Source organism: Typopeltis vanoorti, chromosome 8 (genome assembly GCF_054136105.1).
Source record: "Typopeltis vanoorti isolate ZY-2024b chromosome 8, IOZ_Tvanoo_1.0, whole genome shotgun sequence".
Lineage (NCBI taxonomy): Eukaryota > Metazoa > Arthropoda > Arachnida > Uropygi > Thelyphonidae > Typopeltis > Typopeltis vanoorti.
Window position 1 is genome coordinate 4,052,921 of NC_143556.1, and position 23,593 is coordinate 4,076,513.

Genomic DNA, 23,593 nt, shown 5'->3' on the forward strand with positions numbered 1-23,593 from the left:
GAATAGGGAACTGGACAATGAGACTTATTAGTGCCTATGGACCCACAGAAGGTTCTACTAAGGTAGAAGTGGAGGAATTTTTTGATGCTTTATAAAAAGCAACTGACACAATGAAAAAGGAAAAGTTGGTCCTTGTTGGGGATCTAAATAGCAGAGTAGGAAATGATTGTGAGACATACAAAAATATTTTAGGAAATTGGGAGAAAAGAGCAAAGCTAATAATAATGGCAAATATCTGTTGGATTTCTGCTCAGGACATGGACTGGTTATTACTAACACCATGTTCCAACATACAAATGTGCACAAATTCACATGGAGAGAAGAGGCTAGGAATAAGAAAAGTCTCATTGACTATGTTATTGTTGATAGTGATGTTTTCTCCCTGGTGCAGGACACAGAGGGTACAGAGGATTTGAAATTGGAAGTGATCTCTATTTAGTCTTGAGCAGGATAAAATTGAATTTCATATTGAAAAGAATAACATGTAAGAAAGTTTTAAAGCGAATAAAAGTTGAGCAGCTCTCAGATGTGAACTGTAGACTAAAATACAGAAATATTATTGAAAAGAAAATGAAAGAGTTTGAGAACAGGAATCAAACCTTGGAGATTCAGTGGCAAACTCTGAAGGAAACATTGATTGATTCTGCCAGAGAGGCATGTGGTGAGGTTGTGTGCAAAGATAAAAAAATCAGAACTCCCTGGTGGACACAGGAAGTTAAAGAGGCAGTGAAGGAAAAGAAGAAAGCATACCAAAAATTCCTGTCAAATAAGTCAGCTTGTGCTCTTAGAGAATATAGAGACAAATGCAAGAATGCTAAACACTGTGTAAAACTAGCTAAACAAAAGTCATGGGAGGACTTTGGCAAGAATATAGAAAATAAATATCAAGAAGGTGGCAAAATATTCTGGAGGTTGTTGAAGAAGCTTAGGAATGGAGGAAAGAGTGCTGTAAAAGGAGTTAGATATAATAAAGGTGACATGAAAACATGAGAAAAAGATATCCTTGAAGTATGGAGTAATTACTTTGAAAAACTACTAAATGAAACAAGCAGTGATGACAGCGCAGTGGTAAAAAGCACTGACCAGGCATGCAGTCAGGAATACATATCCATACTTGAAGTAGAAAAAGCCATCAAAGGCTTGAAATGTGGAAAGGCAGTAGGAATAGATGATATTCGACAAGAAATGCTTAAGTATAAAAGTCTTACAGTGGCTGCACTGCATAGTTCAGAAAGCCTGGACAGAGGGACGAATTCCCGATGATTGGAGTAGAGCTCTCATAGTACCCATATATAAAAAGGGAAATAAAACTGAATGTGAGAATTACTGAGGTATTTCCTTACTGAGCGTTCCTGGCAAGATCTATGCAAGTATACTTGAGAAACGGTTGAGAAGAATTGTGGAAGAAAAGCTTGGTGAAGAACAAGCTGGATTCAGGCCAAATAGAGGCTGTCAGGATCAGATCTTCACTTTACAATAGATAGTTATATTCCCATGATTTGTTAACTAAGATCTGTATTTAAGTTTTGTAGATCTGAAAAAGGCATATGACAAGGTGCCAAGAGAGAAGCTATTCAATACGCTGCAGTTATATGGTGTCAATGGGGCATTATATCAAGCAATACTTAGTCTTTATTTGAGTTGTAAGTCAGCAGTTAGAATTGAAGGAAGTACAGGAAGATGGTTTAATGTTAAATCTGGGGTGAGACAAGGATGTACATCATCCCCTCTGTTATTCATTATCTATATGGATCACATTATGAAGGAAAGTGGTATTAAACATGATATCAAAATTGGAGATGTTAATGTCAGCTCTTTGCTTTATGCAGATGATGCTATACTTCTAAATAAATCTGCTACAAGTCTGCAAGATTCTCTGACTAAATTTAATAGCTGTTGTAATAGATATGGTATGAAGGTCAGCAATAAAAAGACAAAGACAATGAAAATAGGCAGAATCATTGAAAATGTGAACTGTGTTGTGAATGGAGAACCTGTGGAACAAGTAAAACATTTCAGTTACTTAGGCACGATTTTTAGTGAAGATGGTAAATTAAATATGGAAATAGACAACAGAATTAGCAAAGCTGGTATGGTGGGAAGTCAATTGAATAAATTCATGTGGAATAAGAGAGGAATTAGTCAAAACACTAAATTAGCTGTATACAAGACAGTTTCAAGCCAATTTTAACTTATGGATCTGAGAGCTGGGTCAGAAGTAAAACACTTGACTGAAGACTAGAGTCCATAGATATGAGAGTCCTGAGAAAGATTAAAGGAGTGAACAGATGGCATTAATGGCAATATCATATTAAAAACGAGGATATTAGGAAAGAACTTGACATTGTCAGCATCCAGGAATGTGTTAGCAGAGCTAATCTCAGGTGGTATGGTCACTTAAACAGAATGGGAGAGGAAAGATTAGCAAAACAAGTGTTCTCTGCCAGATTGGCAGGAAAACGTCCCAGAGGAAGACCAAGATATATGTGGATTGATATGGTACGAAGTGCCTTAGACGATAGAAATATAAGATCTGATAATGTTGGAGTCTTGACAAGTAACAGACTGATTTGGAGGAAAATTGTAGATAGGAGGTTAGTAATGATGTAATTTTTTCATGTAGTATTATCATATCCTGTACACCCCTTGAGGGTACATGGCAGGAATTTGATGATGATGACGATAAAAAAATGGGTTTTACATATAATAAAAGATTGTAAACTACTTAAAAACAAATTTAATCTTCTCTTCAAACAATTCCTTCAAAATGGTTACCCAAAAAAGGTTCTTAAAAGTAATCTTCTGAGAAACTTACTACTACCAATGAAGTCAGATATAAAAGTTCCATCTCCCTACCATACATAAATAACTCCGGACATATAGATCATATTAAAAAACTAGTAATATCAGAACTCCTGTCAAACCACTATATATATTCTTGAAGATTTTTTTGCAGTCCCCTCAAAAGATAATGTTCCTTTCTGTGTATACAAGATCTTTACTCATGCAGCGAAGCTTACAATTGTCAGACTAAATGAAGTTTTTGAAATCTGAAAATATAACATCTAAGCGATATCAAAACAAAATTAAGAAAAAAATCAGGTCTTACCTCCTACATCTTCAGCAGAACACCATGATGTAGACTGGTCATTTGTGTAATGCCTTATCTGGATAACAACCTTATATCACAGCCTTTCAAAGAATTCAGCGAATTTGTACACTAAACATACTCTTAAGGAAGAAAGGTCTCATCTTACATGATATCAAAGGTCTCAGATACAATCATGCAGCTTATCAGACCTTTACACTGCTAGCAACCATCTAATACATGCAACAACAAACTGGTAACAACTAATAACATACTAGAAGTTTTTTGTGGTTTATAATAGTGTGAAGAATAGTTTAAGCACCAAGAGAAAAAAATTAATCAGTGAACTCCTGTAATTCTCATTTATTTATTGTACAGTCTGTCCTTATACTTCTCTTTAAAACTGAATAGATCTGTTGCTGATCACTGCTGGAATGCTACAGTACGGCATTTCCAAATAGATGTTTGGTGGATAAATCTTTGATAGAACTTTCTAGAAAGCTTCCTGTTCAAATAAGCTTTGGTAAGATCAATAAAAATTATGAAACTGAGCAAAAGAGTACAACCTCTACACAGCATTTAAGCCCCACTGTAAACTTGATACTCATCTGTTCTACTAAAATCAGCTCCCTCTTCTCTCAGTACTTGGAGTTTATAAAGTACCCTGTTCCTGTAAGCTGGCTTACTTTGGACAGACAGGTAGATCATCAACCATCTACTTAGATGAACACAAATCATATATCTGCAATCACAGCTATGGTCAATCTCGCCTTGCAGACCATGTTTTGGATATATCCCAAAGGATCTCCTGGGAAAAAACCACCATGCTCCACCATAGTAAATTCAAAAAAGAAAGACTGTTTTTAGAATCTGCAGCAGCACTCAGAAATCAACTGAATTTAAATAAATACAGTTGCAAAAAACTTCCCAAATTTTGGGAAACATTAATTATCAGAGATCCCACCTTACATCCTAGGCCACCTATAAACACCCATAGAGGATGCATCACCAATTTACCCTTATGGGACCAAAACCAATGATCATTATGAGTGACTTTAATTTTCCAAACATTGACTGGGTAGAAGAGAAATTTCATGATAAGAAAGAAGAGAAATTTATTGAATTGTTGTGAGACAACTTTCTCAAACAGCATGTGAAAGAAGGAACTCTAGGTCAAAGAGTGTTGGATTTGCTCACAGCAGAGGTCTCTGTTAAGAATATGACTATTTTACAACCAATTACTGACAGTGATCATGCTATGCTTTCTTGGGAAGTATCTAATTGTATTGATGCTCCAATTAAAACAGGTTACATGCTGAACTACAAAGCTGGAAATTATGATCAACTTAGGAGAATAATATCTTTGGTCCCATGGTATCAATTACTAATGGGAAAACTGTCAGCAGTGCATGGGAATCTTGGAAAAAGTGCTTAAATGAGGAGGTATCTGAATGTATCCCTGGAGTTCTAACAATAAATAGTTGGGAGTAAATGGAGGTGCAACATATTAAACAAGAGATCCACATGAAGAAGATGATGTGGAAAGAATATTGTGAGAATAAGAGTGAGAGGAGTTATGAAATATATAAAGCTCAGGCCAGAAAAGTAACGTGTAGAAAGACTAAACTGGAGTATAAAAAGAAATTGGCCATGCAAGCTAAAGGCAATACAAAAGAATTTTATCATTATATGAATGTGAAAGAATAACTTTATTGAATGCAGATGGTACTCGGGTGTCAGAAGCTAATGAGATTGTTCAATTAATGAGTGCTCACTTGGTTAAGATATATTAGCCAGGTGTATGCAGTGCTACTGCTACATTGGATGAAGAGTTAGAGATTCATGAAAATGAGATTGAAGAGCTATTGCATAAACTGGATAAGAATTTGTCTATAGGGACAGATGGAATATCAGCCCATTTGCTAAAGGAATGTGCAGCCGAATTATCTAGGTCTTCCACATGTTTGTATAACTTGAGTCTCAGCTCAGGAATGATACCATATGAATGGAAGGAATGTATGATAGTTCCATTGTACAACAAGGGTGGTGCAAAAACTGATGAGTCTAATTACCAACCTATCAGTATCTCTGATGTGGTAGTAAAGATTTTAGAGATGTTGGTAAAAACTTGCATATAGAAATGGGTAGACAAACAAGCTATACTCTCAAGGAGCAGCATGGGTTTACTAAAGGAAGGTCATGTTTTAGCAATTTGCTTATATTTTATAACGTTACAGCTGAGTTGGATAAAAGGAATGGATACACTATGGTACTGTTGGATTTTTCTTAAATCATTTGATAGGATACCATACGAAAGGCTGTTGCATATGCTGGAGAATATGGAATTGGAATATAAACTCTTGACCTGGATCAGGAGATGATTGACAGACAGAAAGACTGGTATACAGTGGGCTTGAATCTGCCAGATTTAAGGTGACCAATGGTGTACCTCAGGGTTCAGTCCTTGGGCCATTATTATTCAATCCATACATTAATGACATCATGCAGGGCCTAACATCAGATGTGCAACTATTTGCCCATGATGCAAAGATAGGCAGAGCAATCAGGGATGCTACTGATATTCAGCACTTACAAAATGATTTGAATAGGATGGAAATTTGGCAAATGAAAATGGCTGGCAGTTTAAGTTAGTAAGTGTAAAGTTATGCACTTTGGCATGGTTAGAGTTCCAGCAGGATATTATATAAGCAGGGTTATGCTACAAGAAAGTGAGGAGGAAAGGGATCTTGGCATATTGGTGGATAGGAATTTGAAGATCAAAGGTCACACAGAAAAAGTTGCATATACAACTGAGAGGATAATTGCAATGTTGAAGCAAAACTTGACATGTAAGGATAAGAAAGGCATTTTTGCCTCTTTGCAAGGCTTTGATAACACCACACATGGATTATCGTGCACATATTTGGTCTCCTGGGTTCCAAGGGGATAAAGAAGCTGCAGAAAGGGTGTGAAGAGTTAAAGATTATATCCAGATTATGCGATTTAGATTATGAGGACAGATTGTGAGTATGTGGATTGTAAACTCTGGTTAACAGGAGAAAGAGGGGTGATTATGATAGAGGTCTATAACCTCTTAATGGATGTTACAGGATATTGTCTGATGAGATTTTTCATTATATGGAAGGTGGGTAGAAAACACAAGAGCGTCCATGGAAGTTAAGTTTGTTCACAGTCAAGAAAGTTGTAAGAGCTAAGTTTTTCTCCCAGAGAGAAGTGAGTGAGTGGAATAGTTTGCCTTTAGGGGTAGTGAGTACATCTAGTGTGAATGAATTTAAAGGAAGGTATGACAGCTGGTTTGGGTGATTTATAGCCTCCCTTGATGAGTCCTTGACTCCCTAGAGGTCTCAGATAATAATAATAATAATAAACAACATCTTTAATTTACAAAAACACAAAAGATATACTTGGAACTACAAGGGGGAGTGATTATGAAGAGCTCAGGAGATAGCTTGCAGGTGTATCATGGAATGAGGAGTTAGCTGGAAAAGAGATCAATGCAGCTTGGTGGATTTTCAAAAACTGTTTAGTAGATGCAATGTCTAAATGTATTCCAAGGGTGAGAAGGTTAAATAAGGTGGGTGTGAGATGGATGAATAAAGAGATTAAGCATGCGATATAGAGAAAGAGGGCATTGTGAAGGCAGCATAAGAGAAGTGGAAATAACCAATTCCATGAGGTCTACAAAGACCAAGCAAGAAGGGTGACTTGGTTGGTGAGGGTAGCTAAAGAGAGGTATGAACAGCAGTTGGCTAATGAATCCAAAAAGAATCCTAAGGAGTTCTTTTGATATGTAGTTAGCAAAAGAAAGAATAATTATGGAAGGATGACATTGATTGGAGAAAATGGTATAAAGACAGCTGATGTGGTGGAGATACTTAATGAGCAGTTCATAAAGATCTAATCTTGTGAATGTGACTTCATGGAGGGATTGAGAGCAGTTTGTGATGGGGAGGAGAGACTGACTGTAGGTGAGCAACGGGTGTATGGGGAGTTGAGTAAACTAGATGTTAATAAGGCTGTGGGACGTGATAATATATCACCACGTATTCTGAAAGAATGTGCCAGGGAGTTGACACCTGCCTTGACATATTTTTTTAATATGAGTCTTGCACTCGGTCAAGTTCCTAAGGAGTGGAAGGAAGGCAAGATTGTGCCACTTCATAAATGAGGTGATCGAACTCAAGCATAAAACTATAGGCCTATCTCTGTGTCAGGTGTTGTGGTTAAGTTGTTGGAGAAGCTTGTGAGAACTAGGATCCAGAGTTTGGTTGATAACAATGGTATTATCTTTGATGGACAGCATGGATTTGCTAAAGGGAGGTCATGTTTTAGTAATCTACTTACTTATTACAATAAAGTGACTGCTTCCTTCGACAGAGGAAAAAGATACACAGTAATATACTTGGATTTCGCAAAAGCTTTTGATAGAGTACCTCAGGATAGGTTGACAGTCAAACTAGAGCAGATGGGGTTGGATATTAGATTGGTACATTGGATTGGAGACTGGCTATCTGATAGGTATCAACAAGTTGTGTATGGGGGAGCGATATCCAGTACAAGGAAAGTCACTAGTGGAGTGCTTCAGAGGTCTGTTTTAGGTCCATTGCTGTTTAACTTGTATATTAATGATATAGGTGAAGATTTGGACGGAGATATTCAGTTATTTGCAGATGATGCAATGTTGGGACGAACCATGACGTGTAGCGAAGATGTTGTGGCCTTACAGGAAGACTTGAATAGATTGAGTGATTGGGCATGGAAATGGGGATGTTAGTTCAATGTTGCAAAATGTAAGGTTTTAAAATTTGGAAAACAAAGATGGGATGCAGAATTTATGCTTGGTGAGAATATATTGCTGGAGGTAGAGGAAATAAGAGATCTAGGGGTGATAGTGGATAAGGATCTAAAATTTAGGGGACACATCGCCAAAATTGTGAAGACAACACAAAGGCTTCTGGGAATGATGTGGAGGACATTGACATGTAGAAGTAGGGAGATTCTTGTTCCGTTGTATAAGGTTTTGATTAGGCCACACATGGACTATTGTGCTCAGATTTGGTCAACGGATTTTCAGAAGGATGAAGAGATGTTGGAAAGAGTCCAAAGGAGAATGACTAAGGTAGTTTCTGACCTCTGGAATGTCGAGTATGAGGAAAGATTGAGAAGATGTAATTTGCAGAGTCTGGTGGACAGAAGGAAGAGAGGAGATATGATAGAGACCTAAAGTTGGTAAGGGGTTGTTATAGGATCAATGTTGGAGAAGTTTTACAGAGAATAGTGGGAGATCAGGGGAGAACCAGAGGTGATCCCTGGAAGCTGTATAAAGAGGGTGTGAGAGGCAGGTTTTTTTCGTGCAGAGTTGTGAATGATTGGAATGCCTTGCCTGAGAATGTGGTGTCTGCAAAGAGTTTGAGTGTGTTTAAAATACAGTATGATGAGCTGTGTGTGTGTGTGTGTGTGTGTGTGTGTGTGTGTGTGTGTGTGTGTGTGTGTGTGTGTGTGTGTGTGTGTGTGTGTGTGTGTGTGTGTGTGTGTGTGTGAGAGAGAGATAAAAGGACTTCCCAGATGAGTCTTTGACTCCATAAGGTCTTGGGGTGGTGGTAATAATAATATAAAAATAATTAGAATTTAAGTATGCAAGGGCTAACATATATATATCACAATGAGAAACATATGTAAATCATTTTCTGCAGAGCCACTTTCAATTATTTAATATAACAGGTTTGTATCTTTTTTTGGACAAATATCTGGAATTTCACTTTCTTGCTTCCAGCAGAATACAAACAGAACTTGTATCAAACAGAAATTGCACCATCTGCATCTGAAGATTCCCCTCCCCCCCACCATATTTTCTATATGCATTTTATAGGTGGCAAAAGAAGCCCATGATCTCCATCTAAGGCAACAGATGGAAACACTGATGTCTACGACTTCCTTACTCCTGAATGAAATAACTTATTCGATTTTTGATCACCATCCCAACTATACCGTGTAATGTTGAAAGTTTATTTTTCACTAGGTTAGACTATAATAAATTTAGTTTAATCCTTTATCCCAGTGAGAGCAAACAAAGTTTTTTAACTTTGTTTGTTTGCTCTCACTGGGATAAAGGATTAAACTAAATTTATTATAGTCTAACCTAGTGAAAAATAAACTTTCAACATCTTTCTCTAAATCCAGAGTAATTTAATAAAAAAAGGTGGCAAACCTCTTGGCAATCCTATAGGTAAAGATGACATTGCTACTGCATCTGCCTGTTATCTCCAACTCTGGGCCTGGCTCCCACTGAAGAGACCTCAATGGGTAGTGGCCAATCCCTTAATGCATAACAGTATACTTATCCACAAGGAGATGTGTTTTGCATTATGGGAGATACTGGGATAGGAGTGTTGGCAGCTTGCCCCACCTTTGCTCCGAGTTGCTTTGGTGTTGTACTACTTACCCAGGTAAGATAGTACAACACTATATTCAGTCCTGAAGATATTTTCAGGCGCAAACTTTGTTTGCTCTCACTGGGATAAAGGATTAAACTAAATTTATTATACTGTGTAATTCTATGTCTTCTCAAACTAGCTATTTGAAATGTGGAGATTATTTCTCAATCACAAATCTAATAACTTTTGTTTATCATATCTTTGAAAACCAAATGACTTCAAAGTCCGTTCTACTTCTGTTCTATATTTGACTGTGCATTAAAATCCCCTAAGATGATTACATTCTTCCACTGAATAATTCCCTCCAATTATTTTTTTCAAATGCTTTTCCTTTTATATCTAGACCATGTGATGCATATATCTGAATCAGAGAGATTTTCCATTATTCAAAAATAAGCCTCATTATTCTATAACTAATGCCATTACACTTCATAATCTGTCATTTACTTCTGTACTGATGATAAAACTAAAACAACTTTCTGACTGATCATCAGCTCCTTCCAAAACATGGCCATCTTGTTTTAAGTTCCTCCTCTTTTCATTCTTTTTTTTTTTCCCCCATTTTGTCACACTCAAATCCAAAACAATTGATTTTTTCTTCATCTTAGCAAATGCTAACTTCAACTTTGAGTGTGAAAATGTTCAATGTTTCTATTCGCAGTTCTTCTTCTTATGGCTCTAACCCTGTCTGTCCAAAATTTTACTTTTCCAGTTTTGACAATAATATGTGTTGCTGTCTTGACAAATGGCTACATTTTGGTCAAGGTTTCTGGTTTGGTCTTTAACCAAGAAGTGTACTATTTATTTTCTTAAGAACACTGTCATTTTCCATATGAAAAACATATCCTGCCTACTGCAACTTTTTGAACTTGATTATACTAGATATTGTGTGTTCTTTATAAAATTGGTATAACTTGTAGCTAGATCTGATCCAGCTGATTCCTCTCTTTCTTTATGGCTGGAAATAAATCTACTGCTGGGCCTATTGCAGATTCACCAGAATCCCATCAGTCATAACTTTCAGAGTTGTTAATGAATTCTTATATACTAGACACTACCTACTAATTCTGCTACCACCTCAAATGTCTTAATCAAAGATGAACTTTGTGAGTCAATTTCAAATATACCATTTCTCTATGTTAATGATGATGGGACATAACTGGAGATATGCAGCTGTTTGAAGATGATTCAAAGTTAGGAAGAACTATAAGGAGTATAGCAGAAGCTGTGGTATTACAGAAGGATCAGAATAGACTATGTGTTTGGACAAGCAAGTGAAGCTATGTTCAATATTACAATGTGCAAGATCTTGAGATTTTGTGGGTAAGGATGGAATGCATAGCATACAATTAATGGAGAAATTTTGAATGAGATGGAAATGAGAGAGAGGTATGGGAGTGGTGGTGTGGAACAAAAGATTTGACTTGAAGTTAAGGGGTCCCATTGCTAAAAAAATTATGAGGTATTGCAATGGATTATGACAATGACATGGAAGGCTAACATGTAAAGGCTATTTCAGATCTACACATGTTAATTAATATGTGGCCAGTTCAAGGTCACATATGAACTAGCATGTGCAGATCTGGCCACCTGGTTTTCAAGAGGATGAGAAAATTTACTTAGTATCAGTCTTTGGAATCTGGGATAGAAAAACAGACTGAGGGAATGCAATGCCTTGTGAATAAGATTGAAGCTTAAGTTGGTGAGGGATTGTTACCAGGTTAATGTGAAAGAGATTTTTCATAAAGTGGAAGGAGACAGGGGTAGAGCAAGAGGCCATCCTTGGAAGCTGTATAAAGGAGGGTTGAGAAAAGGAGTGAGAAGCAGGTTCTTTGCATGGAAAATGGTTGGTGAGTAGAACTCATTACCTGAGAGTGTGGCGAGTGCAAAAACTGAATCATTTAAATAATGGTTGGATGATTTTTCTATGTAAGAGTGCTGACATCCCATGATGAGTCTTTTGATTCCTTGAAGGCCTGATGCTAATAACAATTCCAAAATGAACTGCAATACATGATCACATGCATATGTTACAATATGGTAATTTTTAACCTTGGGTACGGGACATATTAATGAATTTCTTAACTATAACTGGTTCATTTTTATTTTGGCAAAATGATTCAAATCATGATAATTCCTCTCTAGCTGTATGGAATTTAATGAAATTTGGTATTTAGGATCTCTGTTAAAATTTGGGATTTCATATTTTACTTCAACTGGATTATTTTAATGAAAAAATTGGACAAAATAAAATGTCTATAGTAGAAATGTTTTAATAACATTACATATTGCTATAGGTTATCATAAAGGAATGCTATTATGAAATACACCATTTTATGATTGTTCACAATCATTTACTTGTTATTGATACCAGCATGATAACTAGTCATAGTCATATGACAGATAATAAAAGCAGTGAGAACTTTTTTTTTCCCATCAGCAAATGAATATCTGATGACAAAATGAAATAATACAGCGTAATCCACATAACAGTAAAACCTGCGCTGCACCACTCGAATGAACTAAATTCTGTTCCCCATGAGGTGCACTATTAAGAATAATGTAGTTTTGTGACTTATCCAATATCCTCTGGTGCTCATTAAAAAGGAAGCATCTTTGTAAGAGTAAACAAAAATCAATACAACAGACCACTTCTATTAAAATTTTAAATGCATAAAATTATTATTATTATTACTGACACTTCCAAGGAGTCTGAAGACTCATCGCAGGAGGACACCTACAACTGTCTCAACCACTGCACCGAACCTCTACTATGAATCATCTCCATCTACCGCCCATCTCCACCACCACAACTAGTATTTTTTGTCTGTAAATTGCGTGTGTTCTGAAGGGCCGATTTGTCTGTATGCGGGATGAAAAACCTGAGTTTCTGGGAGAAAAAACCCTGCTACCTCCATATGAGATCGGCCGACTCACCTTCGATTGAAATTGTCCAGATAAAGATTCCTCCCATCGCGATGAGAATCGAACTTAGGCCTATTCCAATCGAAGGGCGCAATGTACCATCGTTCTTCCAATTGCGCTATGGAGGCGCTATAAAATAAGGGCTTAAGTTATCCCTTTAATGGGAAATGGTTCTTCACACAGCCCTCCCTAAATTATTATTTTCCTTTATAACACCAGTTTGAAATGAGCTACTCTTCTTTATTCATGTGTGGTTAATGTGTTCTCAGTGTTGGATGTTTGTTATGTTACTTGTGCCTTGATTAATTTTCTGAATTCATATTAGAGATACCCCTGATACGCGGCTGTTAAAAACTTGAATGCAAGTGTTCCACTATTAATTTTTGTTTACATCTTTTGAGTAATTGATTTGTCTACTTACATTTCAATTACTCAATATATTTCTGGAAATACTGGGAAAAATAAAATGTCTACAGTACAAATGTTTTAATACACAGAGCCTATTTCAGAGCAATGCAATCTCTATGGCAAACTATTAGTTAAACTCAATGCATTAACCAAATTAGATTTCTCGAGAGGTATAGAGCAGACCAGGTTATTCTTACTTAAAGTAAGATTAGGCCCCTCCTGCAATGGGAGAGGTCCTTACCCAACAGTTGGGAATAGGCTGAGAAAAAAAAAAGTAAGAATAAAGAAACTTTTGGTCTCTCAAAGTTCATTGTATTTACTTAGAAGCTAGTAAGTCCTTACTTTTAATGAGGCCTCATCTTAATGAGGCCAAAAAATCCTCAACCTTTATAAATAAGAAATATATCCACTCAACTCATAATAAAATTATCACAATTATGGTTTCTCTGGGTACAAGTATCCAGACACAGACTGAGTGAGTCTTTAAATTTTTAACTCTGACTTGATAATTATCTAAAACACGATGAGCCTAAATCCAAATTTTGTACACACACACACACAAAATTTCACTGGTTTTTATCACTTGAACGTCTTTACTTTTACTATTAAAGCTGCTTATTGTCATAACTATAATTCAAACACAACATATAATAATATATAATATTCAATATGGATTTAGAATATATACACCAATCCCTCGATTAATGCGCCCCCGATTAGTGCATCATTTTTTTTCGATACCCAAATTCGATTAGTGCACCTCTAAAATTTAATTAGTGTGCCTATATACATCTTAAAAATAAATGTTACAGATTTTTAAAGTTTCCGATCTATACATTTTTTTATGGCTAACTATTTAAAAAATCACTCAACAGGATGAAATAATTTAGTTACCAATTTGAAACATTTTATTAATGTTTTAAATTGGTAACTAATTAATATTTAATATTTATATAATTAATAAATTAATGTTTGCATTAAAAAATACAAAGTTATTTTTTAATGGCATACTACACTATTTCCATTTACACTATGTTCCAAATTTACCGCCAAAATTTATATCGTCTGCTTTATATAGCATTTTGCTGATCATATCACGTGCAAATGTTTTCCTTACTTTTTTATTTTAAATTATTTTCCTAACCTTTAATCATGAGTAAAAGAATTCGTGAGCAAAAATAGAAGTGTGAAAATGGTTTGAAAAGTAATCTCATTGGAAGAAATCTTGAAATAATAAATAAAAATGTACAAGGCGAGTCCAAGAGCAGAGATAGGACAAGAACACAAAAATGGGTGAATCAACTGCTGAATACAAAGAGAAAGGTAAGGCTGCTTCAAGTTCATCATGCATGCACTTGAGATCAAAGTATTATAATAGCCGATGGTAGGGAGGTAACCAAATCAGTTGATATAGTGAAATTACTAAGTGAGCACTTTGCAAGAGTATATCACCCAGGTGGTGATATTGCAGGAATGAAGGAACCAACAGCTTGTACGGGAATTGTGGTGAAAAGTGGAGGTGAATAGTCTATTACAAAACCTCAATGTGAATACATCTGTGGGATTGGATGGTATACCAGCTCGTGTCATACGTGAAGCGGCTAAAGAATTGTCAGTGCCCTTGACTATTTTGTTTGAGTCTCAGGTCTGGGTTAGTCCCGAGACTCAAATTCATGGTTTTCCTTTAACTAGGCCCTGAGACATTCCCTAATTCTTTTATAAAAAAAAATTAAGGATAAAAAAAAAAGAAATCTGAGGAACGAATCATACATTTTCCCATAGGTTATTATATTCGATTAGTGCATTTTTTCGATTAATGCGCCTGTTTTAAAGAACGCATTAGGTGCACTAATTGAGGGATTGCTGTATAATCTTATTTTACTTTTCATTTAATTTTTGTTTAAATGTCTACTTATGCTTAAGTTAGTGAACTTATTAAGAGTAATTTATTATATATTGAATACAGTCAATATCTCTGTTGCATTCTACAAATAACAGTGGTGCAATATAATAATGGAGCACAATAATGAGACTTACATTTCTTTTCAGTGAACTGGTGCAGTAGACAAGATTTTCCAACTCCCATGTCACCAATAATGATATACTTAAAAATATAAGAATAGTTGTATGGCCCTCCTGCCATACTAAGGCCCGTGCTATCTAGAGAAAGTAATATTTTAAATTTCAGCAAACTTATTTTTCATATACATTATTAATGCAAACAAAATTCATAAGAAAAAATTGATTATATTGAAAAAGAGATAAATTTTATAACTGATAAATGATACTTAACAGCCATGATGTTTATTCACCTTGAAAAAATATTAGAATAGAAAATATAAAACCTAACCCTCTGCTTTATGCAGATGATGATGCCTTACTCCTAAATACATCCAGTGCAGATTTCAGGATTCTATAAATTGCATAATAACTGTAACAAATTTCACATGAAAATCAACAATAAAAAGACCAAAACCATGAAAATGGGCAAGAAGTTTATACTGTAAAATCTTGTATAGACAGAAATTTTATATTAAATTCTTTCTATACTGATTTTACTTAGGATTTCAAATTAGACTGATTTGTTTCTAATTCTTTTAAATATCTGGCTGCTGAATTACTGTACAACAATCCTTTCTTTTAGTGTTACACAGTGATCAGCATTCATTTTGGAAATTATGGATTCTACAACCGTGTTAAAATAACTCTTTTTATTATCCTGACGTTTCGATCTTCATATCAAGATCATCATCTGGAGCATACATAAATATACAAGACTAAGCTGCATTACATTTCAAACTGTAAGCTAGAGAAACAATGATTTGATCACATGCTACTCACTGGCATGACCTCTAGTGAAGGGGGGGGAATACATCAAGCTAGATTTAATTTATGATTACATGAATAAACATTCTTGCTTCCAGATGGTTTTCCTTCCAGTAACAGTGATATCCTATTTCTATTATTACAATTGTTATTTTTGATTTAAAAAAAAAATTATAAATTACAACATGAATAAACGTTCTTTCTTACATATTTTTTCTTTAACAGTGATGTCTTGTTTTTTAGTATTAAAGTTATTTTAGATTTAGGATCGTGGATTTTCACAGTCCTGTTTATAGTTGTTTTTAGAGAGGAAGGATTCATGGGACGAATATATATGCCTTCCATAGGTATGGAATTTTTAGACCATCATTATTGTTTAGATTGGGGTGGTTGATAACGATCTCACAAGCTGCCTTAAATTTGCACTCGTTCCATGTTTTGGTGTGATGTAGACGACTAGTGCTTATCCAGCCAATTCTATGTAAGGTGTTCAAGGGCATGATCAGAAAGGCCAGCTTCACCATAATTATTATATTTGATGTGTCGTTTATGTACTTTTTGTCTGATTGGAATTGTGCGTCCTGTTTCTCCTATGTATGGTATGTTGCAGGTGCAGTAAATACGGTATACTCCAGGGTGGGCCAGCAGAGGGATTGGGTCTTTGGATGAGTTGAGTAAGCTTTTTAATTTTGCAGGAGGTTTAAAGGTGGCTTTGAGGTTGTATTTTTGTAGTACTCCGTTTATTTTATCCGATATCCCTTTAATGTAGGGAATGGTTTTACTGTAGTCTGGTTTGTCTTTGTTTTTTATTGAGGTCTTGTAGAGAATTTTGTCAATAGTGTTTTGGCTATATCCATTTTTTTGAAAAGTATTGCTGATCACTTTAAATTTGTTTTTCAGTGCCTGTTCATTGGAGCAAATGTTCATAGTCCTGATTTTTATGGTATTGATGACACCTAGTTTTTGTGTTGGGTGGTGCTACGTAGGAGTTTATGTGTATATATTGGCCAGTATGTGTCGGTTTCCGGTAAACAGTGAAGGAAAGATTGCCCGAGGGAAGACATGTGACAAGTGTATCTAGAAACGGCAGCGTGTTATGTGTTTCAATCTCATTTTGAACTGTATGCGCTTGTGTTGCTTGTTTAGGTGGCTAAGGAATGTGTCTAGCGGCCATGAGACCAGATCGCGAAAATACCGTCAATATATCTAACCCAGATTTTGGGTTTTAAAGAGGAAGAACTTAAAGCAAGTTGTTCAAAATGTTCCATATAAAAATTAGCAATCGGGAGGGGATAATGGCAAGCCCATGGCTGTGCCTTCGTTTTGTAGGTAGAAAGCATTTTGCCATACAAAATAACCAGAACATAATACATGCGCTAAGAGTGCCGTGATATCTTGAACAAAAAATTTGTTCTGTAAAAGAATTGTGTCATTGATTAGGACATTCATAAAGAGGACAGAGATGTCAAAACTGACATCTTTTTCTAATGTAATGTCTTTGATGATGTTTATGAAGTGTTGTGTGTTTTTGATATAGGAGGAGGAATGACCTACCAGCTCCTTGAGTGTTGCCGCTAATTTTTTGGCTAAGTAATAAGTCGGGCTATCAATCCCTTCGACTATAGGCCTTCCTTATATATATCCCTTCCTTTTGTAGCTGGTTTTGTGTAGTGGCTAAGTTCTTTCTGGAAGCTTGGATTCGTTCTCTGAGAAGTGCTTTCTCCATGCGGACGTATATTCGTTGCGCTTTTGCTGAGGTGAATTTCCTTTTTAGCTTGATGCAATAAGGAAAAAACGCAACTTTCAAGCTGTGTAAATGCAGATATCTGGATGATCCTGGAGAAGATTACTGACAACATGGCGAACCACATCCTCCAAACGAAGAAAGAAAATCTAATTTCCAAATTCCAAAGACTAAAAGATCAAAAGAACCAGCCGCCATATTCAAATTTCTCCATAATGAACAATAACCAACCAGAAGAAAGAAACAACAGGAGCCACCAATCACCTACTGGTAACAGTAATATAGTTAACCTATCCAACCACGCTTCAAACAAAGATGAAATCTCGATACTTAACAAAGGTTTAAATTATGCCATAGCACCCAAATCAATAAACAAACTTGAATTTATTTGTAATATTGAAAGAGGCCTAAGATTCATCCCAAATAACATAGCAGAAAAAATATATTTAGAAACCGCCAACATTTTAAATCATAACAAAACAATAACAAGCAACCTAACTCAACACGAATTAACAGCGATAAAATCACTAAAGTCAAATCCGAACATCTTAATAACCAGAGCAGATAAAGGAAGTGCCACTGTTATCTTAAACCGAACTACATATGTGGAAAAAATGAACCTGCTGGTCTCGGACAATAACACATACCAATTAGTTAACTATAACCCAACTAATAGAACAAAAAAGAAAACAGAGAATCTACTTAAGTCAATTACCACAAGGCCTGAAGATACGGTCAAAAACTATTTCCACACCATGCTTGTTCCACGAGAATTTACGGGCTACCGAAAATTCACAAAGAAAACACACCACTAAGGCCTATAGTCGAAGGGATTAATAACCCGACTTATTACTTAGCCAAAAAATTAGTGACAACACTCAAGGAGCTGGTAGGTCATTCCCCCTCCTATATCAAAAACACACAACACTTCATAAACATCATCAAAGACATTACATTAGAAAAAGATGATCTACTAGTCAGTTTTGACATCTCTGTCCTCTTTATGAATGTCCCAATCAATGACACAATTCTTCTTTTACAGAACAGATTTTTTGTTCAAGATATCACGGCACTCTTAGCGCATGTATTACGTTCTGGTTATTTTGTATGGCAAAATGCTTTCAACCTACAAAAAGAAGGCACAGCCATGGGCTTGCCATTACCCCCCCCCCCAATTGCTAACTTTTATATGGAACATTCTGAACAACTTACTTTAAGTTCCTCTCCTTTAAAACCCAAAATCTGGGTTAGATATGTTGACAATATTTTTGCAATCTGGTCTCATGGCTGCCAGACACTAGACACATTTCTTAGCCACCTAAACAAGCAACACAAGCGCATACAGTTCAAAATTGAGATTGAAACACATAACACACTGCCTTTCTAGATACACTTGTCACACATCTTCCCTTGGGCAATTTTTCCTTCACTGTTTACCGGAAACCGACACATACTGGCCAATATATACACATAAACTCCTACCACCCACCCAACACAAAAACTAGGTGTCATCAATACCATAAAAATCAGGACTATGAACATTTGCTCCAATGAACAGGCACTGAAAAACAAATTTAAAGTGATCAGCAATACTTTTCAAAAAAATGGATATAGCCAAAACACTATTGACAAAATTCCCTACAAGACCTCAATAAAAAACAAAGACAAACCAGACTACAGTAAAACCATTCCCTACATTAAAGGGACATCGGACAAAATAAACAGAGTACTACAAAAATATAACCTCAAAGCCACCTCTAAACCTCCTGCAAAATTAAAAAGCTTACTCAACTCATCCAAAGGCCCACTTCCTCTGTTGGCCCACCCTGAAGTATACCATATTTACAGCACCTGCAACATACCATACATAGGAGAAACAGGACACACAATTCCAATCAGACAAAAAGTACATAAACGACACATCAAATATAATAATAATGGTAATGTGGCCTTTCTGATCATGCCCTGAACATCTTACATAGAATTGACTGGAAAAGCACTAGTTGTCTACATCACATCAAAACATGGCATGAATGCAAATTTAAGGAAGCTTGTGAGATCATTATCAACCACCCCAATCTAAACAATAATGATGGTCTAAAAATCCCATACATATGGAAGGCATATATTCGTCCAACGAATCCTTCCTCTCTAAGAACAACTATAAACAGGACTGTAGAAAATCCAGGATTCTAAATCTAAAATAACTTTAATACTAAAAAACAGGACATCACTGTTAAAGAAAAAATATGTAAGAAAGAATGTTTATTGATTAAGTGGATAAAAATTCTATGTTGTTATATAGCCAGTAAATGAAACTCAAGATCGAGAACTACGATCTATATGAGTTTCAATGCGATAAACTATTGGCAAAGGCAATTCGAAGCAAAGGTGGAGCATGCTCCCTCACTATTCTTGATATTCTCTCATAATGTAAAACACAGCTCCTAGGAGATGTAATACTGTCATTACATTATGAGGAGAGGTCTCTACCCAGACCGGTTTCAACCTTTTTTGAGGTCTCATCAGTGAGTAGGTAGCCCTGGAAGATATCAAAGCTTAGTGAAGTAAGTTCTTTTCACTAAGCTTTGATATCTTCCAGGTCTACCTACTCACTGATGAGACCTCAAAAAAGGTTGAAACCGGTCTGGGTAGAGACCTCTCCTCATAATGTAATGACAGTATTACATCTCCTAGGAGCTGTGTTTTACATTATGAGAGAATATCAAGAATAGTGAGGGGGCTTGCTCCACCTTTGCTTTACTTCAAATTGCCTTCGCCGAGTTTCTCCAAGTTTTTCGGCATTGAAATTCATATAGATCGTAGTTCTCGATCTTCAGTTTCATTTACTGGCTATATAACAACATAGGATTTTTATCTGCTTAATTTCTATTAAGTTGCCAGAAAACCAGCCGTTTGGCTTTTCATTTTAATGTTTATTCATGTTATAATTTATATATATATTTTTTTTAAATCAAAAATAACAATTGTAATAATAGAAATAGGACATCACTGTTACTAGAAGGAAAACCATCTGTAAGCAAGAATATTTATTCGTGTAATCATAAATTAAATCTAGCTTGATGTAATTTTTTTTTTTTTCACTAGAGGTCATGCCAATGAGCAGCATGTGATCAAATCATCGTTTCTCTAGCTTACGGTTTGAATTGTAATGCAGCTTGTCTTGTATATTTATGTATGCTCCAGATGATGATCTTCATATGAAGATCGAAACGTCGGGATAATAAAAAGAGTTATTTTAACATGGTTGTCGAATCCATAATTTCAAAAATGAATACTTTACAACAATAAAGAACACAGAAAATTATGTATAAATGAATTGTAATATTAGATTGTTTAAGACAAAGAACAAAGAAAATTATATATAAAAATTGTATTAATAGAATGTTTAAGACAAAGAATATCCCAGACGGATTAAAACAAGACCTGAGGCTATCATGTTTACGAAGCTCAAGAACATACGGGGTTTCCTGCCTTAATGCAGCGACTAAAAAAGGTGGCGGGTGCAGACCCATGTGAATACCCAATGAAATTTTGAAAGTGTAGCAAAATTGAAGGTCACTGGAGCAGCCTAAAAAGGGGAGAAATCGAGGGCAAAGACACAGGTCGTCATCACGGAGCAGGTCACTCAGTTTTGCTCATCCGAGAATGTCAGTCGATATAGCGAGAGTTCGTTGGGGAAGGTTGGTGGTATGTAGACAGAGGAGAGGCCGATATCGATGGTTGTCACAGGATAAGCACACTTTCACCCAGTTTTCTGTTCCAGCTCTCGGTTCATATACATGTCCCATCGATTCTAGGTCAAGGGAACCGTGCCTGCCTACAGATACCCGAAGATGTTAGATGGGTCATTTAAGCAGTGAAAGAAATGAATTCCAGACTTCCAGCTGCCAGTAGAAGTGCCCCGTTGATGCTGAAAAAAGGTGCCTGTAAGTGAACAGAAATATCGGAATGAATTAGATGGTAACGATCTCAAGGATCTACTGATATGGACTAGATGATTTAAAACCAAGTAAGGTGTTCTATATGTCATTAACTTAAGGCAAGAATTGTAGTAGAGATTGCTGTAGCACATTTGTTTGTTAGTATTAATTCAGGACTGAAGGCTATTAGCTAAATATTAAGAATTTACCTGCTTAGTTGTGAGATAAGATAGCGTTTATTGTTACCGAATGTTTAAACTTGGCTGTTGTATAGCATTGTAGGTCATTTCCAGTATATGAATTAAGTGTAGGCACAATTATTACCATAGTCTGTGTACGTAGTGAAAGATTGTTGAACTTGGTAGATTAGTTTAAGCTCCTAGCTAAAGTTAATGAGAAGTATAGAGTCAGAAATATTTTGTGTGCTTCGTATTAAACTTCACTGTAATTTGATTAGTATAAATAAACTGTTTTCTTTGTCAAATAATTTGCCTGATTCCTGCATACCAATGCACTGCTCATAAAAATCGAACCTATGTGTGTTTTTTTTTTTGCATCCTTTCCACAGTTCAATCATCCTATCAGAACCCAGGAGACCAAATCTGTGTACAGTAATCCAAGTGCAGTCATATCAAGGCCTTCTAAAGAAGCATAAAGACCTCCTATCCTTACACATCACAATTATGCTCAGTTCTATTTGCAATATTTTATGTGATCTTTGAATTTCAACTTCCTATCTACTATAACTTTCAGATACCTAGTCCCGTTTCTCCAAGCAAAATTCTACTGATATAATAAGCCATTGTAAATCTCATCATGTGAAAGTGCATAACTTTCAACATATTAACATCAAACTGACAACCATTATCATTTACCCAAATGATAATGGTTGTCATTTCCATCTGTTTTTTCATCTAAAAACATGGATTAATGCTTACATCAAGTACACGTAGTTCTGACTTATTTTCAAATTTAAATACAAAAATGATGTGAATCAGTGTAAGTTGTGCTGATTTTGGCATTTATCGTTAGTTCATTATTTCAGATGGAGGTTGCAGCAGAACGCAACAATAAAATGTATACATGAAATTAACATTATAAGACCCATTAATGCCAATAGATGGCACTGTATGGTACAATGAAACCTGTGGAGAATTCATGACTAAACAAACACACGTAATAACCACAGTAATAAGGTTTAATAAGTACTTAATAACCACAGTAATAAGTTTTTACAGGGTGTCCCAAAATTCACGCAAGAAGTAATTTTGATAGAAAACAGAGTTTTTTAATTAAAATTTGTAATTTCTTATTGATTCATAAAGTATACAGTATAGGGTTATGCATGGAATAGCATATCGGGTAAATGGCCTCCACGGCTTTGCTGGCACATACGCACTTCTTTTGTCGAAATTTTCCATGACCATTTTGCATAAATGTGGCTGAATTTCATTGATGCTCAATTTCCTCCTTCAAGGCGTGGGTGGTCGTGGGCTTGTTGGCATAATGTTAGACTTCAAAAAACCCCAAAGAAAAAAGTCCAACAGTGTTAAGTCACATGATCTGGGCGGCCAATTCTGATCACCAAAACGGGAAATTACACGACCAGGAAATGACTCATGCAGTAATTGAATTGTTTCTCGGGCTGTATGGCATGTGGCACCGTCTTGTTGAAACCACATGTCGTCCACATGCATATCTTGCAATTTAGGCACAAAAAACTGGATTATCATGTCGTGATAGCAAGCACCATTAACTGTTGTTGCCTTACCAGCCTCATTTTCGAAGAAGAATGGACCGATGATGCCTCCAGCCCAAAATCCGCACCAAACAGTGACATGTTGTGGATGCATTTGTTTCTCAACAATCACTCGTGGATTTTTTGAACCCCAAATGCGACAATTTTGTCGATTAACGAAGCCATCAAGATGAAACTGAGCCTCATCGCTAAAGATGATTTTGTTCGAAAAATAAGCATCCACTTGTTGTTGTTCCATAATCCATTCAACAACTCTCTTCGCTGTGTGTGGACATTTTTAATAACCCTGAACTGTCAGCTGTCACGCTGTCTTTTTTTTCTCGTTGGCAACAATTTACCGCACAAATGGCGCTAAATTTAATTCTTGCGTGAATTTTGGGACACCCTGTATAAGTACTTATTAAAACTTATTACTGTGGTTATTACGTGTGTTTGTTTAGAGAT

General features: G+C 35.9%; 1 protein-coding gene across 1 annotated transcript in view; it reads right to left on the reverse strand.

Annotated features, from left to right (window-relative positions):
• LOC150103688 (ras-related protein Rab-14-like) overlaps window positions 1-23,593 on the reverse strand; it is a 204,360-nt gene that overhangs the window by 152,839 nt on the left and 27,928 nt on the right. The window contains exon 2 of the mRNA XM_090396494.1: window positions 14,914-15,036. Coding sequence (XP_090252620.1) covers window positions 14,914-15,019 — 106 coding nt within the window. The 5' untranslated portion in view covers window positions 15,020-15,036. The remainder of the gene's footprint in view (window positions 1-14,913; window positions 15,037-23,593) is intronic.